The sequence below is a fragment of the Vicia villosa genome, linkage group LG2 (assembly GCF_029867415.1).
Source record: "Vicia villosa cultivar HV-30 ecotype Madison, WI linkage group LG2, Vvil1.0, whole genome shotgun sequence".
Taxonomy (NCBI): domain Eukaryota; kingdom Viridiplantae; phylum Streptophyta; class Magnoliopsida; order Fabales; family Fabaceae; genus Vicia; species Vicia villosa.
In genome coordinates this window covers 127,666,423-127,689,003 of record NC_081181.1, presented here as the reverse complement: position 1 = coordinate 127,689,003, position 22,581 = coordinate 127,666,423, and the positions used below count along the sequence as shown (strand labels likewise).

The window sequence follows — 22,581 nt, the reverse complement described above, 5'->3', positions numbered from 1 at the left end:
ATAAAACCAAATATGTGTAGATATCTTTGATGCATTCTCCACTTATCAAAGATTTGATACACGAGAAGAGGTGATAAGGTGGATTAACAAGGTAGGGATCAGAAATAAAGTAATTGTCAATATTACTCGTTCAGATACCGAAACAGGCAAGAGATGGAGAAACAACAAAGTAATATTTGATTATGATAAATGTGGGAAATACAAGGATATAGGTAGTGGAACACAACGTTCAACTAAGAAATGTGGATATCCATTCAAAATCAAGTTAACTCCAACAAAAGATGTGTTTGGATAGAAGATTGATGTAAAATATGGAGTTCATAACCATGATTTACCGTATAGATTAGAAGGTCATTTCTTTGTTGGTAGGTTAACTACATATGAGAAGCAGCATGTTGCTGATTTGGCAGAGAGACATGTTCCACCTAGACACATATTGTTTTTCTTGCAAGAGCGAGATCTAGATAATGTCACTTAGATCACGCAAATATATAAGCATAAGAGTAAGTTACAAAAAGAGATAAGAGGTCCTAGAAGTGAGATACAACATTTGTTTAAGTTTATAGAGGATGCATACTATGTTTGTTGGAGTAGAAAAAGAGATGAGTAGAAATTTGTGAGAGATATTTTTTGGGCTCATCCAAATTTAGTTATGTTGTTGAATATTTTTCTTATTGTGTTAGTTATGGACAACACTTACAAGACAAACAAATATAAACAACCTTTGTTTGAAACTGTTGGCATGACATTGATCAAGTTGATATTTGGTGTTGCATTTGCTTATATGGAGTCTGAGCAGACATAGAATTTTTGTTGGGTGTTGGGTAAGACGAAGCAATTGTTTGAGAAGAAATATTTGTGTCCACAAGTGATTTTGATTGATAGATATCTTGCTTTGATGAAAGAAAATGAAGTTGTGTTTCCAAGGATGATTAATTTGCTATGACAATTTCACATTAACAAAAATGTTGGTGCAAAATGCAAGCAATATGTGGTGAATGACATGCAAAAGACGATTAACATATTATAGATGAAAATTGTATGGGCTATTGATGAGGTTGAATATGATCAACGATTGCAATAACTTGAGCTGGCATGTGTTGATTGTAGTGATTTTATTGATTATATGAAAGACACATGGTTGACTCCACATATGGAGAGATTTGTTAGAGCATGGATTAATTGAGTGCTACATTTGGGTAATGCCAAAACTAATTAGTATGTATTTTTTTAGTATTTTTACTATGTATTATTTTTATAGTATTTTGACTATGTATTATTTTTAGGGTAAGTCCGCTCATTGGAAGTTAAAGAAGATGTTGGGGAACAGTATAAATGACATGGTCAAATGTGGGGAAACTATGAATAAAAACTTGAAGTTACAATTAGGCAAAGTTCGAGCTTTTTTTGAAAAAAAACATTATGAAGTTGAGCATGCACACACAAGTCCATTTTATGGTAATCTGTGTGGTTCAGTATCTCGAGATGCTTTGAGATACATTGTTGAAGAGCTATTGGGGTTGATTATATTGGAGCTAACATAAAAATATGTGATTGCACTCTTAGAAAATATTACGAGTTACCTTGTACTTGTGAGTTAGGAAGATACACACTTCATAGTAATACCGATACCAATAGACATTGTTCATGTTCATTGGAGATAAATAAGTATGGAAGTTGAGTTGAAGGTAGATGTAGATGATGAACCAGGGGTGGATATGAGTAGTGCAATGGATGAATTGTGAAAATGATTTAGGTCACTAGATGTTGTGGGGAAAATAGTATTAAAAAGTAGCATTTGTGAACTTGCTTATCCCCACAACGACTTCAATGTGTCCACCACCTGAGAAATTAAAAACCAAAGAATGAGTGAAGAAGGAAGAGAAGAAACTAGTAGGATATGATACTTATAAGGACCCTTCATATAATGAGTATGTTGATCAAGCATCTTAATCATCACAGAGGCAATCTCAACCATCACAGATTTCGAAGAAGCAATCACAATCAAAGAAGCAATTAATGTTGCATCAATTCATATTTCAATTTCATTATCATATTAGGTCATATGTTGAAGATGTAGTTTATGTTGCATCATATGGTAATTGTGGATTTAGATTCATTTCATCATTGTATGGATATAGTGAAGATGGTTGGCCAATGGTTCGTTGAGACTTGAACATGGAAATAAGAAACCATGAAAGATCAAGTTTGGATAATAAGTTATTAGGAAATTGGTTATTAGAAGTGAAAAAATATTTGATGATAGAGTACTTTGGTCCTCATCCCCCAGAGAAATGGTTGCCTCTACCGGATATGGGTTATTTGATATTGAATTGCTATAATGTCGTACTTGTCTCCAACAAGTTAGTGGTGACGAGGATGACCCACGAGTTTGGCTCGGATATGATGGTCTTGCTTCGTAAGCAAGAACTGGGACCTCTCTTGGCGCATCATGAGAGGGTGGTACCAACCGAAGATGTGAAACATGATAATACCACTCTAGGTATCCAACATTTGTATCATATGGAGTGGTGGCCAATATTGTCATATGTAACGCCCCGATTATTTAATTATTTATTTAATTAAATATCCTTATTTTATTTTCGGAATCTATCGGTTGAGAATTATTTTGTGGAGAATAAGTATTGATGTCGGTGTTATTTTAAGAAGCGTATTTGAATTTATTAAGTTAAAAGTCGGATTTTAGTCGGACGGTCGAAGAATAATATTAAGAATAATATTATTTACAAGTCGAAATTATTATATCGACAGAATATTAATGTGGATGTGTCATTATGGAACCGTTATTGGATTTTTGTGACCGAGTGATTATCATAATTGTTTCGTTGTTTGTGCGAAGTTACTGTAGTTTTGGCGGTGTTGTGTTACCTCAAATTGTTAGTAGTAATGGCGGGTGAAGTTGCTGGTATCTTTTGATAATGATCGGCGTATAGTTGGTATATATATGTGCGAGAATGAAGCGGCATTCGAATTTTGATATCAAAGGTGTCAAAATGGCAAAAACGTGCGTATTGATTTATGTCTTGTGGAATCGTTGTTGTGCCGGAGAGGTAGCAATTGAAGTTATTACCAAGTGATACTTGGAGACGAGAGATTTGGAATACGAGGTTTGTGTTTGGGAGGGTGTTGTCAAATGGATTTTCGAGGACGAAAATATTCTAAGTGGGGGAGAGTTGTAACGCCCCGATTATTTATTTATTTATTTAATTAAATATCCTTATTTTATTTTCGGAATCTATCGATTGAGAATTATTTTGTGGAGAATAAGTATTGATGTCGGTGTTATTTTAAGAAGCGTATTTGAATTTATTAAGTTAAAAGTCGGATTTTAGTCGGACGGTCGAAGAATAATATTAAGAATAATATTATTTACAAGTCGTAATTATTATATCGATGGAATATTATTAAAAGTGATATATTGGTTATTTCAGATTAATTATCTTATTGGGCCTAAGTTGGTTTGTGAAAAATAGTGTGAAGGCTAAGCCCAATTGCAAAGAATAAAATTAGGGTTTTAGAGATAGAAAAGTAGTGTTGTCATTTGGGGAAAATCAAGCTGTGAAGAGAAGGAGGCAAGTCTTGGAGAAGATGAACAAAGCTTAGAAACTTCCATCCATGTTGCCAAATTGGAGACCCATTGAGTTGCTTCAATTGATAAGGTAAGGGTGGGTTTATCTTCCTATAATGGGACTTATGAACAATTCTATGTGGGAAATTAGATGTGTAGATTTATTACATTTGCTTGTGTTAAATTGTTCCAATTCTGTGTATCTGTGTGTTTGCTGTTTGCTGTTGTTTATGTTCATATTGATATGCTTCTGAAATGGCTATGTTGTGCTTTAAATGTGAGGCTGAAATATTGAAATACATAAGAAATGAGAGAATGAGCCATGACGATACAGCATCCACGACAAGGAGACGGACGACATGAAGGGCGACGGTGGTGGCATGTGGTTTCCAAATTGACTGACGACATTGTGAATTTTGTTCACGCACATACTTGTATGCTACTGACTGTGCGATTTAATCTGTTTCCTTTCTAATTCTCATATATGCTACTTACTGTTAATTAATTAATGAATATATATAATGAAATGAACCTTGGGGTTATATAATAGCAGTTATAATAAAATGTCAAAACAGTTTCGTTTGATCAAAATAGCCGAATTAAATGGTATATTTAGTTGTCCGAAATTTGATGAAAATTGATGTGGTAGCTAAGTTTAATTAGTATACTAACGTGGTAGTGTTATTTTGTCGAAATTGTGATATTAATCAGTCGATTAATTAAAGATTGAATTAATGTCCAATAAGCCTATTTAATTGGAATAGACTTGAACTTAGATTAATTATTAGGTTGGTCGGTAAATAACGATATCTTGAGAATTTGATCGTAATCATACTTTGGGATTTAGCTAATAACTTAGGAACTATGGTATGACAGTAAGTAGTGAATTTAACCGAATGAATTGGATAATCGGTGAAGTAATTGAATTGTATCCGAATTAACCGGTTGAGTTGTGTTTTTAGTGACTAGGAAGTATAACCCGAAAACTCGTAAAGTCGTGAATATTAAGGATGTAACCGGAAGTTAGATAACTGGTAGTGACGCAGGATATATTTGATTAATTAAAGGAAGTTTTGTGAATAATTTGGGTTAGTTAATAGTGGATTAGTGAGTTAAATAAACGACTAATTTATAGAGAATTATGAGATTAATGTGAATTGACTTAATGTGTTGTTTGTTGTGATATACCGAAACATGATGATGTTGTGATGATTTTGTTAATACGTGAAGTTATATGATTGTCGTAATATACTGAAGCATGATGATGTCGTGATGATTTGGTTACTATGTGACGATGAAATATTATTTGTGACGTTGAATTACCTCTAATAATTGGTAATTATCTGTGATGTAGGCGTATGCCTTGCAGTGACGTGTGATTGTGATGAGTATGTTGTGTACGTCTTGTTTGTCGAGTCACATCGCATATGCATACTCTGTGACGGTCTGGATTGGCAAATTAGTGACGAAGGCTTATGCCTTATGCCTCAGATTCGGGCAATTGATGACGAGGGCTGAAGCTCCGATTGGTACCACATGCATATACATGAGTCGTGTCCCATGTGTCTTATGTGATTCATAGTTGTGACGTTTTGTGATGATATCGTGATTGTATATTGTGACTTGTTAAATGATGGAAGTATGTGAAAATGTGAATTGATGATTTTATGAATAGTATGATGATGTCAATATTTGTGAATGCGATTAACTGAATATGTCTGGTGTGACTTATATGTGATGTTTTGTGATTAGCCGTATATGTGATGTTTTGTAATTAAATGTATATGTGATGTTTTGTGACTAGATGAGAGACTTATATGTTGTGATGTTTTGTGACTAGATGAGTGATTTATATGCTGTGATGTTTTGTGACTAGATGAGTGACTTATATGTTGTGATGTTTTGGGACTAAAGTTGTGATTTATACTCGTGATGTATCATGATTTGACTTGCAAGTGAATGAATGATATGTTTATATATAATTGATGCGAATGTGAAGTAGTGTGACTTATGATGCGATGAGAAGTATGTGAGATTTGTGAGTTAGTGAAAGTATGAAGTGTATGGCAATATTAATACTGGTGATGTGATAACTATATATGTCTGAATCCTAATATACAATTTATCATACGCTCACTTATATGATTTGATATCTCACCCTTTTCTCTTGTTCGTCGTTGCCTTTATATTGGTAACGTGAAGGTGTTCGAGTATGAAGATTTAGTTGTTGTTTATCGAGTCGGTTGTCGCTCTGATACGTAGCACTCGGGGGATGATTTATGATGTTTATCATGTTGTTGTTTATTGTCTTATCTTAGCTGAATAATATGTTATTGACTCAAAGAATGAGAATTATGACTCCGCGGTTTTAATGAAAGAAGTTATTCTGTTTTAAAAAGTATTATGTGTCTGAGTACTTGTTGATTGATTAAGAGTAGTGCTATGTATCCGCTAAATGCGATAAAGTGATTTGTTATGAGGTGAACATGTGACGCCTCATTTATTTGTTGAGAAATTTTGAACTCTGATTCTTGCATATATTTGTCGGGTAGAAATGGGGTGTTACATCATACGGATCACATCGACGACGCTCTAATGGTAACCGATCCACTCAACATCAATATCATCAGCCATCATATAACCAGGAGGTGGGAGTAAAACATACTGCCTATATCCAAACAGACGTATACATCTGTCAGGAAAGTATGGAACAATTGTGTCACCCCACTTCAGACACCCCCTGTATAAATATAATTCGCCAAATTGGTTCCATACTTTATGATCCTCAAATGGGTGCCGTATGACGTCAGTAGGAGTCAACTCATCCAAAACAGGTCTCAACTCATCCACCTTCAAGACTCCTTATTTATAGGAACATCACAATGCTCGAGGAAGTTCACAATTATCAACTACTTTCCAATTCTCTCCTTTTTTTTCAAGTGTTGGAAAATACTCATGAATCCAGCACTGTTACATAATGAATACTATTAATAAACAAATTTAATAAATTAAAATAAATACTTGTAACAGAGTTGGATATCCATCAGACTGCTAGACTGCTTGCTACTGGACATGGAAGCATCTCCGAGATATCTGTATAGGGTAACCAGCACAGCTGCTCCCTAACTGTATCCCCCACATCTCTCCAAGTCAATAAATAGTTACAAATATTGTGCCTCAATAAGCGTAAAAATCTTACTGACAAAAATCATAGAACCCGCCGATATCATCATATACGCTCTAGTCGCACTGTCTCATCCAAAAGCAGATTGATGATCTTTGAATAAGTCGTATAACCATTCCAACTTATAATAAACACCCATGCAGCTACGGACATGTCATATTGCCCCACTCTGTGACACTCCTAGGAAATCAATAACAAGTTGAACAATAACTTCTTCAGTGACATCTTAAGGGATCCATAACACACCCCTGATGAGCAGGTGAAGCATACAAGAGATATTATCCAGAGTAGTTCTCATCTTATCAAATGGCATGGGAAATGAATGTCTCTAGATGTCATCTTTCTACAAATATTGATATCAGTTTGTGTATATCTTCGTCAAACTGGTTCTCTGAAGTGAAGATAGATCAGACCGACTCATCCACCTCTCCATCTATGGTGGGAGGCTATGAGAAACTCTCTATGTAAGCTTCAGCCCATGTCCCGCAACCTTCGACTCTTTCTTTTTAGTAAGAAAAATATGATATTTTAGTAAAAAAGAAAACTTAAAAAAATGGTATATCGGTAAAAGATTCCCGATCTTGCAAATGATGAGTATGTCAAACACTAGTAACTTAATTTTATGTACTTTTCAAATTGAATTTCAATTTTTTTTTTTTCTTCTTAAAACAGTCACTGGCTTCGATCTTATCATATGATTTAAGTGAATATAAAATTTGGGAGGACCCTTAACGGTCACTGCATTGTATTTGGCGCTAGTACCAGTCAACTTGCATCTTAGATTTCAGATGATAAAAATAAACAAATTCTTCTACATCGCTACATATATTTACTAGTTTAACTTTTTCCTTGGTTCCCCATGTTAACAAATCAAAAGAATCAAACCATGTTGGAAAACATGGTTCCTTTATCATTTTTTAATGTCACGGCAACTGGTAGAGAATCTGGGTGGGTTTCTCTTTGCCACCTCCACAATTTTAGTTCGCATTTTTGTTATTCTCTTGATGGTTTTACTTTTATTTTCATTTTAAAAAAGTTAAAATGAACGAATAAACACCTTAAGTGCTGTGATTTACAGAAAAAGAATATATATTTTTTGAACAAGAATAAGAAGAAAAGGAATATAAAAAGAAAGTTGAATGTCCCATATTCTAAAATGGATAACAGATAAATGGTCTTGAATGAAGGGTCTTTGTTTCATTTGTCAGCAGAAAAAAGAACCTTGGTTTCAACTTGACATATACTAGATAGATACATGAAGCATCTTTCCCTCTTTTTTTACAGCATTGGGAAGCTTCTTTCTTTACACATATTTTAATACAAATATAGTAATAAGACATTAATCCATTTAAATTTTTTAATGCTGGATAGGATTATAGTAGTAAGGAAGACCCACAAAAAAGTTCAAGAGTAGCTGAGCCATGGGCCAAAAGAAGATTGAAGTGAATCACATGTAATCAATCTAACGCCGTCCCTAACGTCTTTTTTCCTTACAATAAACAACAAAAATATAAACTGACTAGGGCAACAGAAAAAGCCACATGGTGAATACACTTCACCAAACAAACACCAATGCTCTATCTACCCTTGGGAACTACTACTCTACATCGTACCCCACAAGTTAACGGCTACATCGTCAATCTCCGTTGCCGGAACCTGCGCTAACTCACATGATTATGTCAGATATCCAGCTCCGTCTCGCAGACGGGGAACAGCACCATTTTGGTACCGTTCTGCTTGACAGTAAATGAAACCAAGGTCCCACTACTCTTGTCCTCACTCATCCAACCGTATCTTAACAACTACGATGCATTTGTCAAAGACGTTGACTGCTTTAGAACTCACGAGCTTGAGTGTGAGAGAAAGAGGAAGGAGCATTATATCAATGTGGCCCCCATGCTGTCACCACCACTTTGAAGAAAACCGGAAAACGGAGAAAAAGTGGCCGCAATGTTTTGTTCCAGTTGAGAAAATATTAATAACAAATAGCTACTACCACTATTACATTTCTAAAATTAAATTTCAAAAAATAAAAGTGGGATTTTGAATAACATTAAAAAAATGACAATTAGACCGGGAAAGTTGGAGTTTTGGGTTATGCCGGAGAATGTTGAGAGGTAGGATCCGCGGAGGATGGGATATCAGGACCAACACGACAACCTTCGAGCATGAAAACAATGTCGGACATCGTTGGTCGATCAAGAGGGTCTGGTGCCGTGCAAAGCAATCCAACTTTCACACCTAGTAAAAACTCTTCCCATTCTGATGATTCTGGGTCCAACTCAAGTAAACCAGGTTCTAATAGCTCAGTTATTTGACCTCTCTGAAGTTGTTTTTTCACCCACTTCACTATGTCTTCGTCCTGGGTGAACATTACTGGTCTCTTTCCTGTTAGGAGTTCCAACAACACAATGCCAAAGCTGTAAACATCAGACTCTTTCGTGACTTCGCTGGTTAAGATTGCTTCTGGCGAAACGTAACCTAAAGTGCCAACTGAAGTTGAACTGGAGGCTGCTTCTCCTTGAGTGGCTATTGTTAGTCGATCTAACCCGAAATCTGATAAATGGGCCTCGAAATCTGCGTCGAATAGAACATTTTGGGGTTTCACGTCGCCATGGACCATTGAGGATTGGTGAATGAAGGCTAATCCACGGGCAATTCCTAGTGCAATGAGGTGTCGCATTGGCCAATTTAGAACATGACCATCTTGGTGAGAAGCTTCTTGGAGGAGAGTTGCAAGGTTTCCGTTGGGCATGTAATCATAGGCCAAGAGTCGCATATCTGGTGGTCCTGCATAATAACCTCTGAGAACAGTTAAATTTCTGTGCTTTATTTTTCCTAGCGACTCAGCTTCTTTTCGGTACATGTTCTCGTCCAATGATCCATCAGGGAGTCTGCGAATGGAAAGGACCATTCCATCATTGTAACAGGCCTTGAATACTAATCCATACCTTGTTCTGCTTAGTACATTTTCTTCGTCAAACTGTCGAGTTGCTTCAATTGTTTCCGCAAGTGTAATTTTGGTGTTGAACATCACGAGTTTGGGGCCACCATTTTCACTGCTACCACGACCTCCACTTGCTCCTGAACTTGCTCTTGCAGGACTCCTTTTCTTCTCCCCGGAAACCCTTTCTTTGAGCTTCTTGCGCCATCTCCATAAGCTGATGATGTAAAAACAGCAAAATAGGACTAATATGCAAGCTCCTGTTGCAATGATGATAATCAACACAATCAACCTCTTTTTGTCCCTATTGTTGTCTACTCCCTCGCACTTTGATTCCAATGGCTTTCCACATAAACCCTGATTATCAGAAAATACAGAAGGGTTGTTGAACCGAGATCCCAATGTTTGTGGTATCTCACCTTCCAAATTGTTCCCTGACACGTTGAAATACACCAAATCAGGGATCATAGAAAAACTACTAGGAATTTCCCCACTCAAGTTGTTAGTAGACAGATCCAGCATTGCTAGCTTTGGTAGATTCGACAATGACCCCGGTATGGCACCTGAAAGATGGTTGTGATCTACTAACAACGTAGTTAACGACTGACATTTGGAGATCTCCTCAGGCATATCCCCAGTTAAATTGTTACCACCCAAATCAAGCACTTTCAAATGGGTGAGGCGAGATAGATCAGTAGGAATACGACCTGACAATGAATTCGATCGAAGCTCAAGAATTTCTATATCAGAGCTGTTTCCAATTTCAGAAGGAATTGTTCCTCTAATGTGATTATGAGACAATGAAAGAACAACCAAGGATCTAAGAAAGCCATAGTTCTCAGGAATATGCCCAGAAAATGCATTAGAGCTGAGATTCACATACTGCAAACTCATCAAACTGCTGAACCCTTCAGGTACTGCACCAGAAAACTTGTTCTCCTGCAGAGCAATAACCTGCAGGTTTGGTAGCCCAGAGAGCTCAAAAGGTAACTCCCCAGAGAGATTCTGCTTGCTCAAATCAAGTGTAGTTAGTCTGAAAAGATTTCCCAAGCTAGAAGGAATTTTTCCAGAGAAGCCATTACCACTCAGATTGAGAACTATTAATCTATTCAAGTTCCCAATACTATCATAAATTTCACCTGTAAACTTGTTATCACTAAGGTCCAGTGTTGTCAAATTGCTCAACCTCATTATCATTTCAGGCATAGTTCCATTCAATCTACTGCTTCTCAAACTCAAGGTTTCGAGTAAGGAAAGGTTACCAAAACTCACCGGAACTGACCCCACGAAGCTGTTTTCACCAAGAGATAGAACCTTGAGTCCCTTCATATCACCAAAAAAAGAAGGAACTTCTCCGGCAAAATTGTTGCCTTCAAGATCAACAACACCAAGGGACCCACATTTCTTGATCTCCACCGGAATGACACCAGTAAATGAATTATTAGCCATCTTCAACTCCTTCAACGCAGCGAGATTTCCTATATACGACGGAACCTCACCGGAAAGTGCATTGCAGGAAAGATCAAGCACTGACAACGTGGCTATATTGGCTAACCACAAGGGAAACGTGCCTCTTATGCTATTGTGTTGAATATCCAAAACCTGAAGAAGACTAAAACACGTGCTGGTCTCGAGCTCAACAAAACCCGTGAAAAAATTGAATCCAAGTTGAACAATCCGCAGAGACGGCGCATGGAACGAAACATTACAGAAAACGGAAGCAGGAATGGAACCAGTAAGATTATTCTGAGAAAGAGAAATCACCTGAAGATTCGGAAGCGCCGTTATCGCCGACGGAAGCACGCCGCCGAGTGCATTTCCCTCTGCGCTCAGATGCACGAGCGAAGAGCAATTAGCAAGTGCAGAAGGTAAGGTTCCTCCAAGGAAGTTATGGTCAAGCCATAGATATTGCAGTTTCTGAAGCTCCCCAAACATCACCGGAATCTCACCGGAGAACTCATTGTACGAAAGGTTGATAAGTTGAAGATGAGATAAATTAGCAACAGTCCCCGGAATCTCGCCGGAGAAAGCGTTCGACGAAAGGTCAAGATACTTGAGACTAAGAGGAAGCTCCCTCGGAACAGTTCCGGAGAGATTATTCTGAGCAACATTAAGAATCTGAAGACCGGTGAGGTTTCCGATCTCCGGCGGAACGTTACCGGAAAACGCATTATCCTGCAAGAACAAGAACCGTAGAAGCTTACATTTCATGAGCGACGAAGGGATACTCCCGTTGAAGAAATTCGAACGAAGGCTTATCTTCCTCAACATGCGCAACTCAGAAAGACGTTCACTGAGTCTACCACCGAGTTGAAGACGAGGCAAACGCAGCTCAGTAACTCGGTCGTTATTGCAGGCAACTCCGCGCCAGTCACACGGCGCTTCCGGCGAGGAGGTATCCCAACCGTCGAGAGCTCCGAGAGGATCATGGAGGTTGAGCTTAAACGACGTTAAGGCTTGGATCTCTGTAACGGTTATGGCGCTGCGATCGGCGTAGGATAAGAAAGGTGCGCAGAGTAACAAAATGAGAAGAAACGCATGCATATTTTTGGAGAGAAGTGTAACAGAGAAGTGTAATGAGGAAGATTATTATAGGGTGCTATGGTTAGCATTTAGAAGCGTACATTAGCATAGTGCAGAGTGAATAAGAAGAGAGAGTAGCATAAATATGCGCCAGTGTGCGTATTTTCCAGATTAGAGAAATAAATTCTCCGTTCTTAGGGTGGAAAGTGGAAAATCTTATTTATGATTTATGTGTGTTTTGTAGATGGAAATGAAATGAAAATGCAGTTTATGAATGTTTCTCTTTCTCCATGTCTATTTGGAACTGTTACTGTTTGTTTTTTATTTTATTTATTATTATTCATTGGAGTTAGAGTATTATTTTATTTGTGTTTTCATGTTTTCTTTCTATTTAATAAGACCCTTTTTTTAATGAAACAAGAACCCTTTGAACGAACACTTTTTTGAAAAAATGGTGGTGGAGGTAGTAGTACAGTGTGACGTTCTGGTGGGACCTTTGGTTGTACAAACTTTTTAACCTCAATATGATGTGATATGACTTGAATCATTAGCTAGGCTCCACTCTCTTCTCTATTTATTTTTTTAATTATTAAGTGTTTTTTATTGAAATTTTTATCTAAATAACTCATTTTTTTAAATAAATATCCAAATTAAACCACTTTTCAAATATTTTTCAAATTAATCTATTTTCAAATAAAAAATGTTAATATAAAAGAGACGTCAATTCAATTGACGACAATGTACAACACATAAGAGGTGACGTCAATTAAATTGGTGAAAATGTACACTATCTCCTATGTGTTTCTACATAGTCGTCAATTGAATTGACGCTTCCTCTTATGTGTTGTAAATTGTCGTCAATTGAATTGGCACCTCTTTTGTGTTGGGATTTTTTTTGTTTGAAAGTGGGTTAGTTTGGGAAATACGTGGAAAAGTGAGCTAGTTTGGATATTTATTTTAAAAAGTGGGTTATTTGAATAAAAATTTCTCTTTTATTTGTATTCCCAATTTTATAAACGGCTTAATATTTGGATGGGATTGGATCACAATAGAGTGATAAAAACTTATTGTCCATAAGACTCAAACTCAACAATATTTAAAGAGTTTATTGAATAAGATAGGGTCTATGACTTTTTGTGGGATTAAATTGAGAATTTTATAAGGTAAGAATTTATATGAAAGTTTCAAGTTCCTTCCTTAAATGAGGTATTTGTCATTGTAAGAAGTAAGGAGAGTAGAAGAAACTTAATGCTATATACTCTATCCATTGAAAGTTTAGCCATGATAGTTGAAAATCTTAGAGGTGAAGGACAAGCAAAGGTGGAAAAGAATAGCGAATTGTGGTGTACTTATTGCAATAAGCCGCGACATACTCGTGAAGTGTTGGAAGTTGAATGAAAAACCTCATAATCATAAAGAAAGACAAAGAGAGTGCCCTCTTGGAGGTGTATCTAGCAAGAATAATAGGGCTTATGTTGTTAAAGTGTTGAAGAAAACAAGGCAAAATCATCAAACACCTTTGGATTAAATAGCCTTAACCAAAAAGAGATTGAAAGAATGAAGGTTTTCCTTAATATCTTGGAGAAACCAAAAGATACTTGTCCTTTGGCATATTTAGGCATGCTTCCAATTTTCATTCGGGTTTAATACCTTAAATATACTCTCTACTTCCCTTTGGATCTTAGATCCAGGAGTCAGTAACCATATGACACCTTCATCCAAGTATTTCTCCACGTATCACCCTAGTCTCATTAATAAGAAAATTTACATGTTATTGACGGTACTTTAATAATAATGGTTGGTAATGGAGACATCCAAATAACTCATTCCATTGTCTTAAAAAATGCCATTCATGTTCCACTATTGTTTATTTCAGGACAAGGACTCAGGGAGGACGATTGGATATGCTAGACAAGGGAATGGTCTTTACTATCTCGAAAAACCAAATCAGCTAGTTACTAAAAAAATACTTGTCTTGCTCGTTAATGTCAGAGGCACATCTCACATGCAAAAAAAAAATATTGTTTTTTCATTGTCGATTAGGACATCCCTATTTTGGAGTTATCAAAATTATGTTTTCATTCTTGTTTAAAGAGAAAAATGAGACTCTTCATTTTGAAGTATGTGAAATTTCAAAACATAAGTGTGTACCTTTTCTTTTGAATAATTAAAGATGCCCAATTTCTTTTCATCTTATCCTTACTATCGTTTGGGGATCATCCACTACTCCAAGTGTGTCAAGGACCCGATGGTTTGTTACTTTCTTAGATGATTCTATCCGAGTTACTTGGTTTTTCCTTTTTAAGAATAAATCTAAAGTAAGTGTTGTTTTCCCCTTTTTTCTTAATGATTAAAAATCAATTTTGTGCAAATATCAAAAAAATCGGATCTATTAATGGGAAAGAGTTCTTCAATCATGTCATTATTTCTTTTGTGAAAAAAATTAATAATTCATGAGTCATATTGTGTAAACCCCCCCCCCCCCCCCAACAAAATTGAATTGCTGAAAGAAAAAATGGTTATCCTCTTGACCATCCCCGGGTGTTGTTTTTCCAAAATAATGTTCCAAAGCATCTTTGGGGAGAAGTTGTTCTTACAGCAACATACCTCATTAATTGGCTACCTTCTAGAGTGTTAGAATTAAGGAGTCTTGTGGATACTCTTTTGTCCTTTTATCCAAAAAATTTGACCACTAGAAAATCTTATTCTTTCTAATTTTGAAACGAATTATCGTGAGATCAACTCAAGAGAAGGAATGGCTGGAAATGAATCTAAAAATGAAGCATTGATTGAAGATGGATTTGAAAGTGAATTCATAAATGAAACAATAGCTGAAAATAGAATTGAGAAAGAAGCATAGGCTAAAAACAAAGTTGGATCTGATAAGTTTGGAAACAATTTGGTGTATACAAGATGATTAAAGGCTATTCTTGAATCAATAAATGTCCAAGAGATCGATCCAAGTACTTTAACATAGTTAACAAATTCTGATTTTTCAGTTTTACAATATGATATTTCAACCTCGCATTATGAAATAGGAAGCTCATTAATTACATATAACCATGACATCCCAATTTCCATTAGAAAGGGGGGTAGAGATTGTACAAAAGGCCACTTTACCCTTTCTCAAACTATATTTTATTTCAAAAAAATTCTCAATATCTTGCAAACTTAAATACCATCCAAATTCCCATTAATGTTTTTGAGGCATTATTTGGTAAAAATTATAAACAGACTATGGATATAGAAAATTGAGGTACTAGAGAAGAATAAAACATGACAGTTAGTTGCTTTGCCAGAAGGGAAGAAACTAGTTGTCTGCAAGTGGGTGTATACAGTAAAATACAAGGCCGGTGAGACAATTGAGAGGTACAAAGAAAGGTTGGTTGCTAAAGGTTTCACATAAACCTATGGCATTGATTATTCAAAAATTGTGTCCCAGTTGCAAAGATGAACATTGGTCGAGTTATATTATCCTTTGCTTCCAATTACATGTGGGAATTACAACAACTCGATGTGAAAAATGCATTCTTACATGGAGAGCTTAAGGAATAAATTTATATGGAAATTTCGCTATGATATAAGAAAAAAATTGTTGCCTATTATGTTAGTAAGTTGCAAAAGACGTTAAATATATTGAAACAGTCGCCTCAAGCATGGTTTGAAGGTTTACTAAGGCTATGGCAACCTTAGGGTATAAACAGAGTAATAGATATCAAACATGATTTATTACACATTCTACTACATGGAGCGTTACAGTATTGTTTGCATATGTTAATGACATTATTATGACTGGAAATAATTGGAAGGAATAACAAGTCTTGAATCAACATTTAGCAAATGAGTTTGAAATTAAAATGCTTGAAAGACTGAAATATTCTTTAGTAGTTGAGGTTGGCTCACTCAAAAAAGTGTATTTTCATATATCAACAAATTATAGATCCAAATTAAAAGTTGGGTAATGTGGTACAAGATGCGGTAGTGGATAAGGAAATGTATCAATGATTGGTTGGGAGATTAATTTACCTATCCCACTATGCCAAATATTGCATTTTCTATTAGTGTGGTTAGTCAGTTTTTGAACAATTCAAATGAAGTTCATTTACTCGCAACTCATAGGATTTTACAATATCTTAAGGGAACTCCAAGAAAATTGATTTTTTTAATAGGAATGAAAGTGTTACTCTCAAGGTATATATGGATGTTGATTATGCGGGTTTGGCTACTGATTGGAGATCAACTACAGGGCATGCATTGTACATTTATGAGAGGAAATCTTGTAACTAGGAAGAGTTGAAAGCATAATATTGTGGTCCGATTCAATGCTGAAGCTGAGTTTCGAGCTATGACATAAGGTATTTGTGAATTACTTTGATTGAAGATTACTTTAGAAGATTTGAAGATAAAATAGGATGAACTTATGAAGCTCTTTTGTGATTCCCAAATGGTAGTTCAAGCTCTTCGAACGAAGCATTCGGGTAGCTCCGAGTTTAGTCTTATTGTGTCTTCTTTACAAAACTTGTTGCTTTCTTTCCCTAACTTTGAGGTGAAGTTTATTAAGCGCCAAGCGAATTCGGTTGCCCACTCGTTAGCGAAGGCGGCCAATTCTTGGTCTAGGCGTAATAATTTTCATTTGATACCTCCTTGTATTGAACATCTTTTGATTAATGATATGAGTTAAGTTTGTTTGTGTAAAAAAAAAGGGTTTTTCTAACCTATGCAACATTGCATAGGATAAGGGCAATTAATAAACTATTTCTTTCCATATAAATTATCATATTAATTATTTTTCTGTTGAAAAGTTATCTTTTATATTTTCTCTCTCCTACCCAATTAATGGATGAACATAAATAAATATAAATATGGTAATTTATATTTAAAAAAGTTGTGTATTAATTGTCTCTTATCCTATGCAAGGTTGCATAGGTTAGAAAAACCCAAAAAAAAATAGTAAAGATTCATTGTATACTAAATTCTATGTAGTAGATTGTATTAGGTTAATTCCTTTCTTGTAAATTGAGCATAATTATTTATTACCCTAAATGAAGTTACTATCATAACAATGTATTTATGTTTCAAACACATTCATTAACTTTTTTTTTTCAAATTTGAACGAGCGGTGTCAAACTTTTTTTTTTGACAAACCAAAAATCAATTCATATCATTAAATAAAAATTGTTCAATACAAAGAGGTATCATATGAAATAAACTACGCCTAGTCCAAGAATCGGCCGCCTTAGCTATAGAGTGGGCAACCGTATTCGCTTGACGCTTAACAAACTTCACCTCAAAGTTAGGAAACTTAAGTATCAACCTATGAATAGAAGAAATAATGCAACTAAATTCTGAAACACCTTGGAATTTGCCATGAATAGCTTGTACCGTTCTAAGTGAGTCGCTTTCAAAGATAACATTTTGCATCTCCATGTCAATAGCACTTTGAATGGCTTCTTTGAGAGCCAAAGCTTCCGCCTCAAGAATCGGATAATGACTAAAATCCCAAGCCGCACCTGCAAACATAAAGCTACCCATATGATCTCTCATGCACCAACCCCGGTTAGTAGTACCCCGACTATTATTATAACCCGCATCCACATTGCACTTGAAACTTCCTTCCACCGGTGGCACCCACCTCAGGTTTGAAGATCTATCACCCACATTGGTACCATGCCATTGCGCCAGAAACCACTCTTGCCAACTACAAAAAGCATTTAAACCAAGCTTAGAATATTCCTCCTTCTCATTATTCCAAACCATATTGTTACGATTTCTCCATAAAATATCAAGCATTACCGCAACTCTACCCGCCACCATACTATCCTCCTTACTACAGATATCAAGAATCAAGGACTTAACATCATGGAAAATTTGTAATCGCGGATAAATAATGTGGGACAAACCTGTAATTTGCCAACAACGATTAGTCGCACTACAACCAAAGAACACATGCCACGAGTCCTCCATTGTATCCTCACAAAAAGAGCAACTAGTAGGACAAGAAACATGATAATGCCGCAATCTTAGCCTCGTCGGAAGACAATCGCGACAAATCCTCCAAAGTAAATGCTTAGTTCTCGGGGGAGCCTTGATATTCTAAAGGCTACACCAGTCACCATCCACCCCACTTGAACCTGGCCTCACTTGCTCCTTTCTCCATAACCGGTAACCAGAACGGACACTATAACACCCATTTTGCTCTTCTTTCCAATTCCACTTATCCTCCTGGACTTCCTCAACTAAAGGAACTTGCAGAATATCCTCCGCCACTACATAATCAAATAACTCCCGAATTAACATAGAATTCCAAAATTTCCCATTAGGAGATAAAAGATCATTAACAGACATACCATAAGCCCCTTGACGTTGCAGACCATTCACTCTACCTTCTGTTTTCCCCCTAAGCCAAGGTGAATCCATCACAGAAATGTTACTACCGTCACCAATACTCCACCTACACCCAATGGACAAAATATTACGAGCTTGCCAAATACTACGCCAAACAAAGCTAGGATTATTCCCAAGAGGAGCCTCAAAGAAAGAAGTGCTAGGGAAATACCTTGCTTTAAAAATTCTGGAGGATAACGATTGAGGCATAGTTAACAAATTCCATTCCCTCTTAGCCACCATAGCCATATTGAAAGTCTTTAAATCACGAAAACCAAGACCACCTTCATTCTTAGAGCCGGTAAGTCTCTCCCACGCCATCCACTTAATGCGATTTGGGTTATTTCCTCCTCCCCACCAAAAAGAGTTAAGCATCTTCTCAATATCTTTAACAATTCCTTCCGGAAGGATAAAAAGACTCATAATATAAGATGGTATAGACTGAAGCACCGACTTTATCATCACCTCTTTACCCGCTTTAGAAATAGGCCTACTTCTCCAAGCATTAATCTTCTTCCACACCCTATCCTTCACGTATCCGAAAGTGTCCTTCTTATTTCGACCTATAAGCGATGGAAGTCCCAAGTAAGTTCCAGTACCCATGACATGCTTCACCCCCATAATACTCGCCAAATCTTCTTGAGCCGGACGACTAATATTCCTACTGAAAAACACTTCAGACTTAGATAAGTTAATGTCTTGGCCTGATGCGTCAGCATACACCCGAAGGATCTCCATGATATTATTAACTTCAGATAGGTTAGCCCTGCAAAAAAGAAAACAGTCGTCAGCAAAAAGTAGATGGGACACACTCGGTGCCCCTCTACAAATCTGAACTCCATGGATGTCCCCTCTAGCAACGACTCCTTTAATAAGAGCTGAAAGGCCTTCTGTGATAAGAATAAAGAGGTACGGGGATAAAGTCGACATTATTAATTATTTGTATGAAAAATATGATGAATTTGAATGATTGATTTTGCATCATTATATTTAATTTTTATTTAATATAAAAAATTACTAACAAAATACTATATAATAAATCTATATTAAAAATTAACATTACAACTACCGATTATAATATCAATAGTGTTTGACACATTTTATGAAACATAAATTAATAGATGCTTGTCCAATGTTTTTTCCTTATGTTTTGGCATAGAGATTTTTGAGGGGTCCACTTGCTATATTTTTCCTTTCTCTTGAGACAATTCAATTGGCCATAGACAAGTGGAGTGCCAAAACAACCCCATGGGGGCTATGATTGTGCATATGTGAGCAAACTAAGCTTTTCATATTTGGACGGTTAGGACATCTCACATATTTTTATACATATGTTTTGGGACTTTATTGTTTCTCCCACCATGATTTTGGCTCAATGCTAAGTGTTTTTTCTATAAAAAGTCTATTTTAGACATTGTTTGTTCCCTTTCAATTGAATTGTCAATACACGGATTGAAATTGAAAGCAAAAGGGGCCAAGTTTTTTATCTCTTGGTTAGGCTTTTCAATCTATTTGGTCACAAAGTTTTTGTGGAAAGTACAGAAAATGAGCAAAAGCTAGAAGCCATAAGAGGCAAAATGGATTAATGTCAATCAATTTGGTGGACCACAAATCTCGTAGTCACACTTTAGTTGACAACCCGTTTGGTAATAATTAATTTCGAATTAATGCACTGTCTTTGGACATTGGATTACAACTATTTTTAGTAGTTAAACGAAAGACTATGAGGAAAATTGTTGTTTTTTTTTTTTAATAGCTTAGAATGAAACGGAACAACAATTAAACCATTCAAATAATTGAACGGTACACAAATAACTGCTCTATAAGTTTTATGAAATGGGGCAGTATTCATATAATTATATCAGCTCTGTTATTTTGATATAAACGTTTGACACAAATCCTCATATTATACATGGTAGACCGTATTTATATAACAATGATTTTATTTTTGCAAATTATTTTTTCAAAAAAATATTATTAATAATCAAAATATATATTTTTTAAAATTATATTGTAATATGAATGTATCATTTTTGTTATTAATCAATTTTATTATTATATTAACTATAAAAATATATGCTATTAACTGTTTATTTTATCTATAATTTATTAATCACTTTTATTAATGTATTAGTAATCAATAAAATATATAGTATAAATCACTTTTAAATATTAAAATATAATTTGTATTAATCACCATTTATATTTCTTTAATCAATTTTATTTTACTACATAAATTATTTGTATGCTAGAGAATTTATTAACTAAATTGTGAACTATTATTAATCAGTTTTTTATATAACATTAATCATAGTTAGGGCTGACAATGAATCAAATAAACTTAAATATAGTTTAAATTTGATTTGACAACTAAATTGTTGAACTAGGTTCATGAACCAAATGAGCTGAATATGAGAAAAAAATTAAATTTATTAATTAAATGAGTTGAACTTGAGCTATGCATAGTTCATCTTGTTAGACTCATGAATCAACTCGATATGAGAAGAGTTAAATTGGCTCTAAGAGTAGGTTTAAAGATTTAATCAAAAACTTATTCTTCTATTTCCTTTTAATCTAATGGTTTTAATTAATTATTGTGAGCAAAGTATTTTTAAAAATAATTATATAAATAAAATCAACATCACATATATTACGATAGGAATATATCAATTGTTATTAATTTTTAGTGTACTATTTCATTAAATTTGTAAGGTTATTAAAGATTTAGATAAAGTTATGGATTTCTGGGACAAAGTTAAACTTCAATTGAGTAGATTTTGAATTAGACTTTTAAATGTATCTCTTAAAAATTGTATAATTTTTTAAGTAATAGATTTTTGTGAGAAAGTTAAATTTCAATCTTATAACCTTTATTTTATTTCAATATTTTCCTTTTAAAAAATATTAATTTTAAAATGTCAAATATAAAAAAAAATAAACTTAAAAAAATGAGTGAAACAACCGAATTTATCGACATGAACCTAACGAGTTGAACCGAGTTGTTTGTGAACTTAAAATGAGTCGAGTTTGAGCTTAAAAAATTGTGTCGAACTCGAGTCGAATTTTGAGCTGAACTAATTCTTATCAAATCGAGCTGAGTTGAGTCGAGCTGAGACGAGTTCAACTTGACTCTACTCATTTCCCACCCTAATAAAAGTTGATTTACTGTATTTTTTTTCAAGATATTCAATAACTACAATATAAACTACATTAACCAATTTATTACATCAATTAACCAATTTTATCTTTTACTTAATAGTACTTTTTAAGGGTTAATAGTAGTTTACCTCCCTGTAATATGAGCGTGTTTCGGTTTACCCCCCGGTTGCCAAAGGCAGGTTTTGGCAACAGTTTTTTTGAAAAAACCGTTGCCAAAAGGTAGGGAGGGGAAAAAGCAAAATTCACTAACATTACAGGGGTGAATTACTATTAACCCACTTTTTAATTGTTATGACACATATTAATCGTGTTTGTACACACATGAGGTACATAAAAGGTACAGTGTTATTTTCCTTACAATTCAAGTCAACTTGGTATGGATCTAGTTGGCTTCTCAGATGCATACATGCGTGGAGATAAGAAAGATAGAGAAAGCATCTCAGACTACTTGTTCGAGTTCTAAAATATCATGGAGTTAAAAGAAGCAACCAGTGGTTCCATTGTCTACATGTGAGACCGAGTATGTAGGAGGCTCTCCAACTACTTATTAAGCAATATGGCTTCCTCAGTTTTAAAGGAACTTAAAATAGAAGTAAAAAATCATATGATCATGTTATTAGACAACAAATTTGCAATTGATTTGACAATAAATATTGTGTTACATGGGAGAAATAAACACATTAAATTAGGACTTCATTTTCTTAGAGAACTAGTCAACAATGAAGTTTTGAAGGTGGTTCTTTGCTTAGTTGAAAAGCAATTGACATACTTATTCAATAAAATATTTTTAAAATGTTT

General features: G+C 35.1%; 1 protein-coding gene across 1 annotated transcript; it reads right to left on the bottom strand.

The window, feature by feature from the left end:
* Positions 1-8,706: 8,706 nt before the first annotated feature.
* Positions 8,707-12,534, bottom strand: LOC131652042 (probable LRR receptor-like serine/threonine-protein kinase At4g36180). The gene has a single exon (XM_058921815.1). The coding sequence runs from the start codon at positions 12,259-12,261 to the stop codon at positions 8,869-8,871; it is 3,393 nt and encodes a 1,130-aa protein (XP_058777798.1). The 5' UTR covers positions 12,262-12,534; the 3' UTR covers positions 8,707-8,868.
* Positions 12,535-22,581: the final 10,047 nt, after the last annotated feature.

Coding starts and splice junctions, on each gene's coding strand:
- LOC131652042 (XM_058921815.1), bottom strand. CDS start 12,261: ATGCATGCGTTTCTTCTCATTTTGTTACTCTGCGCACCTTTCTTATCC.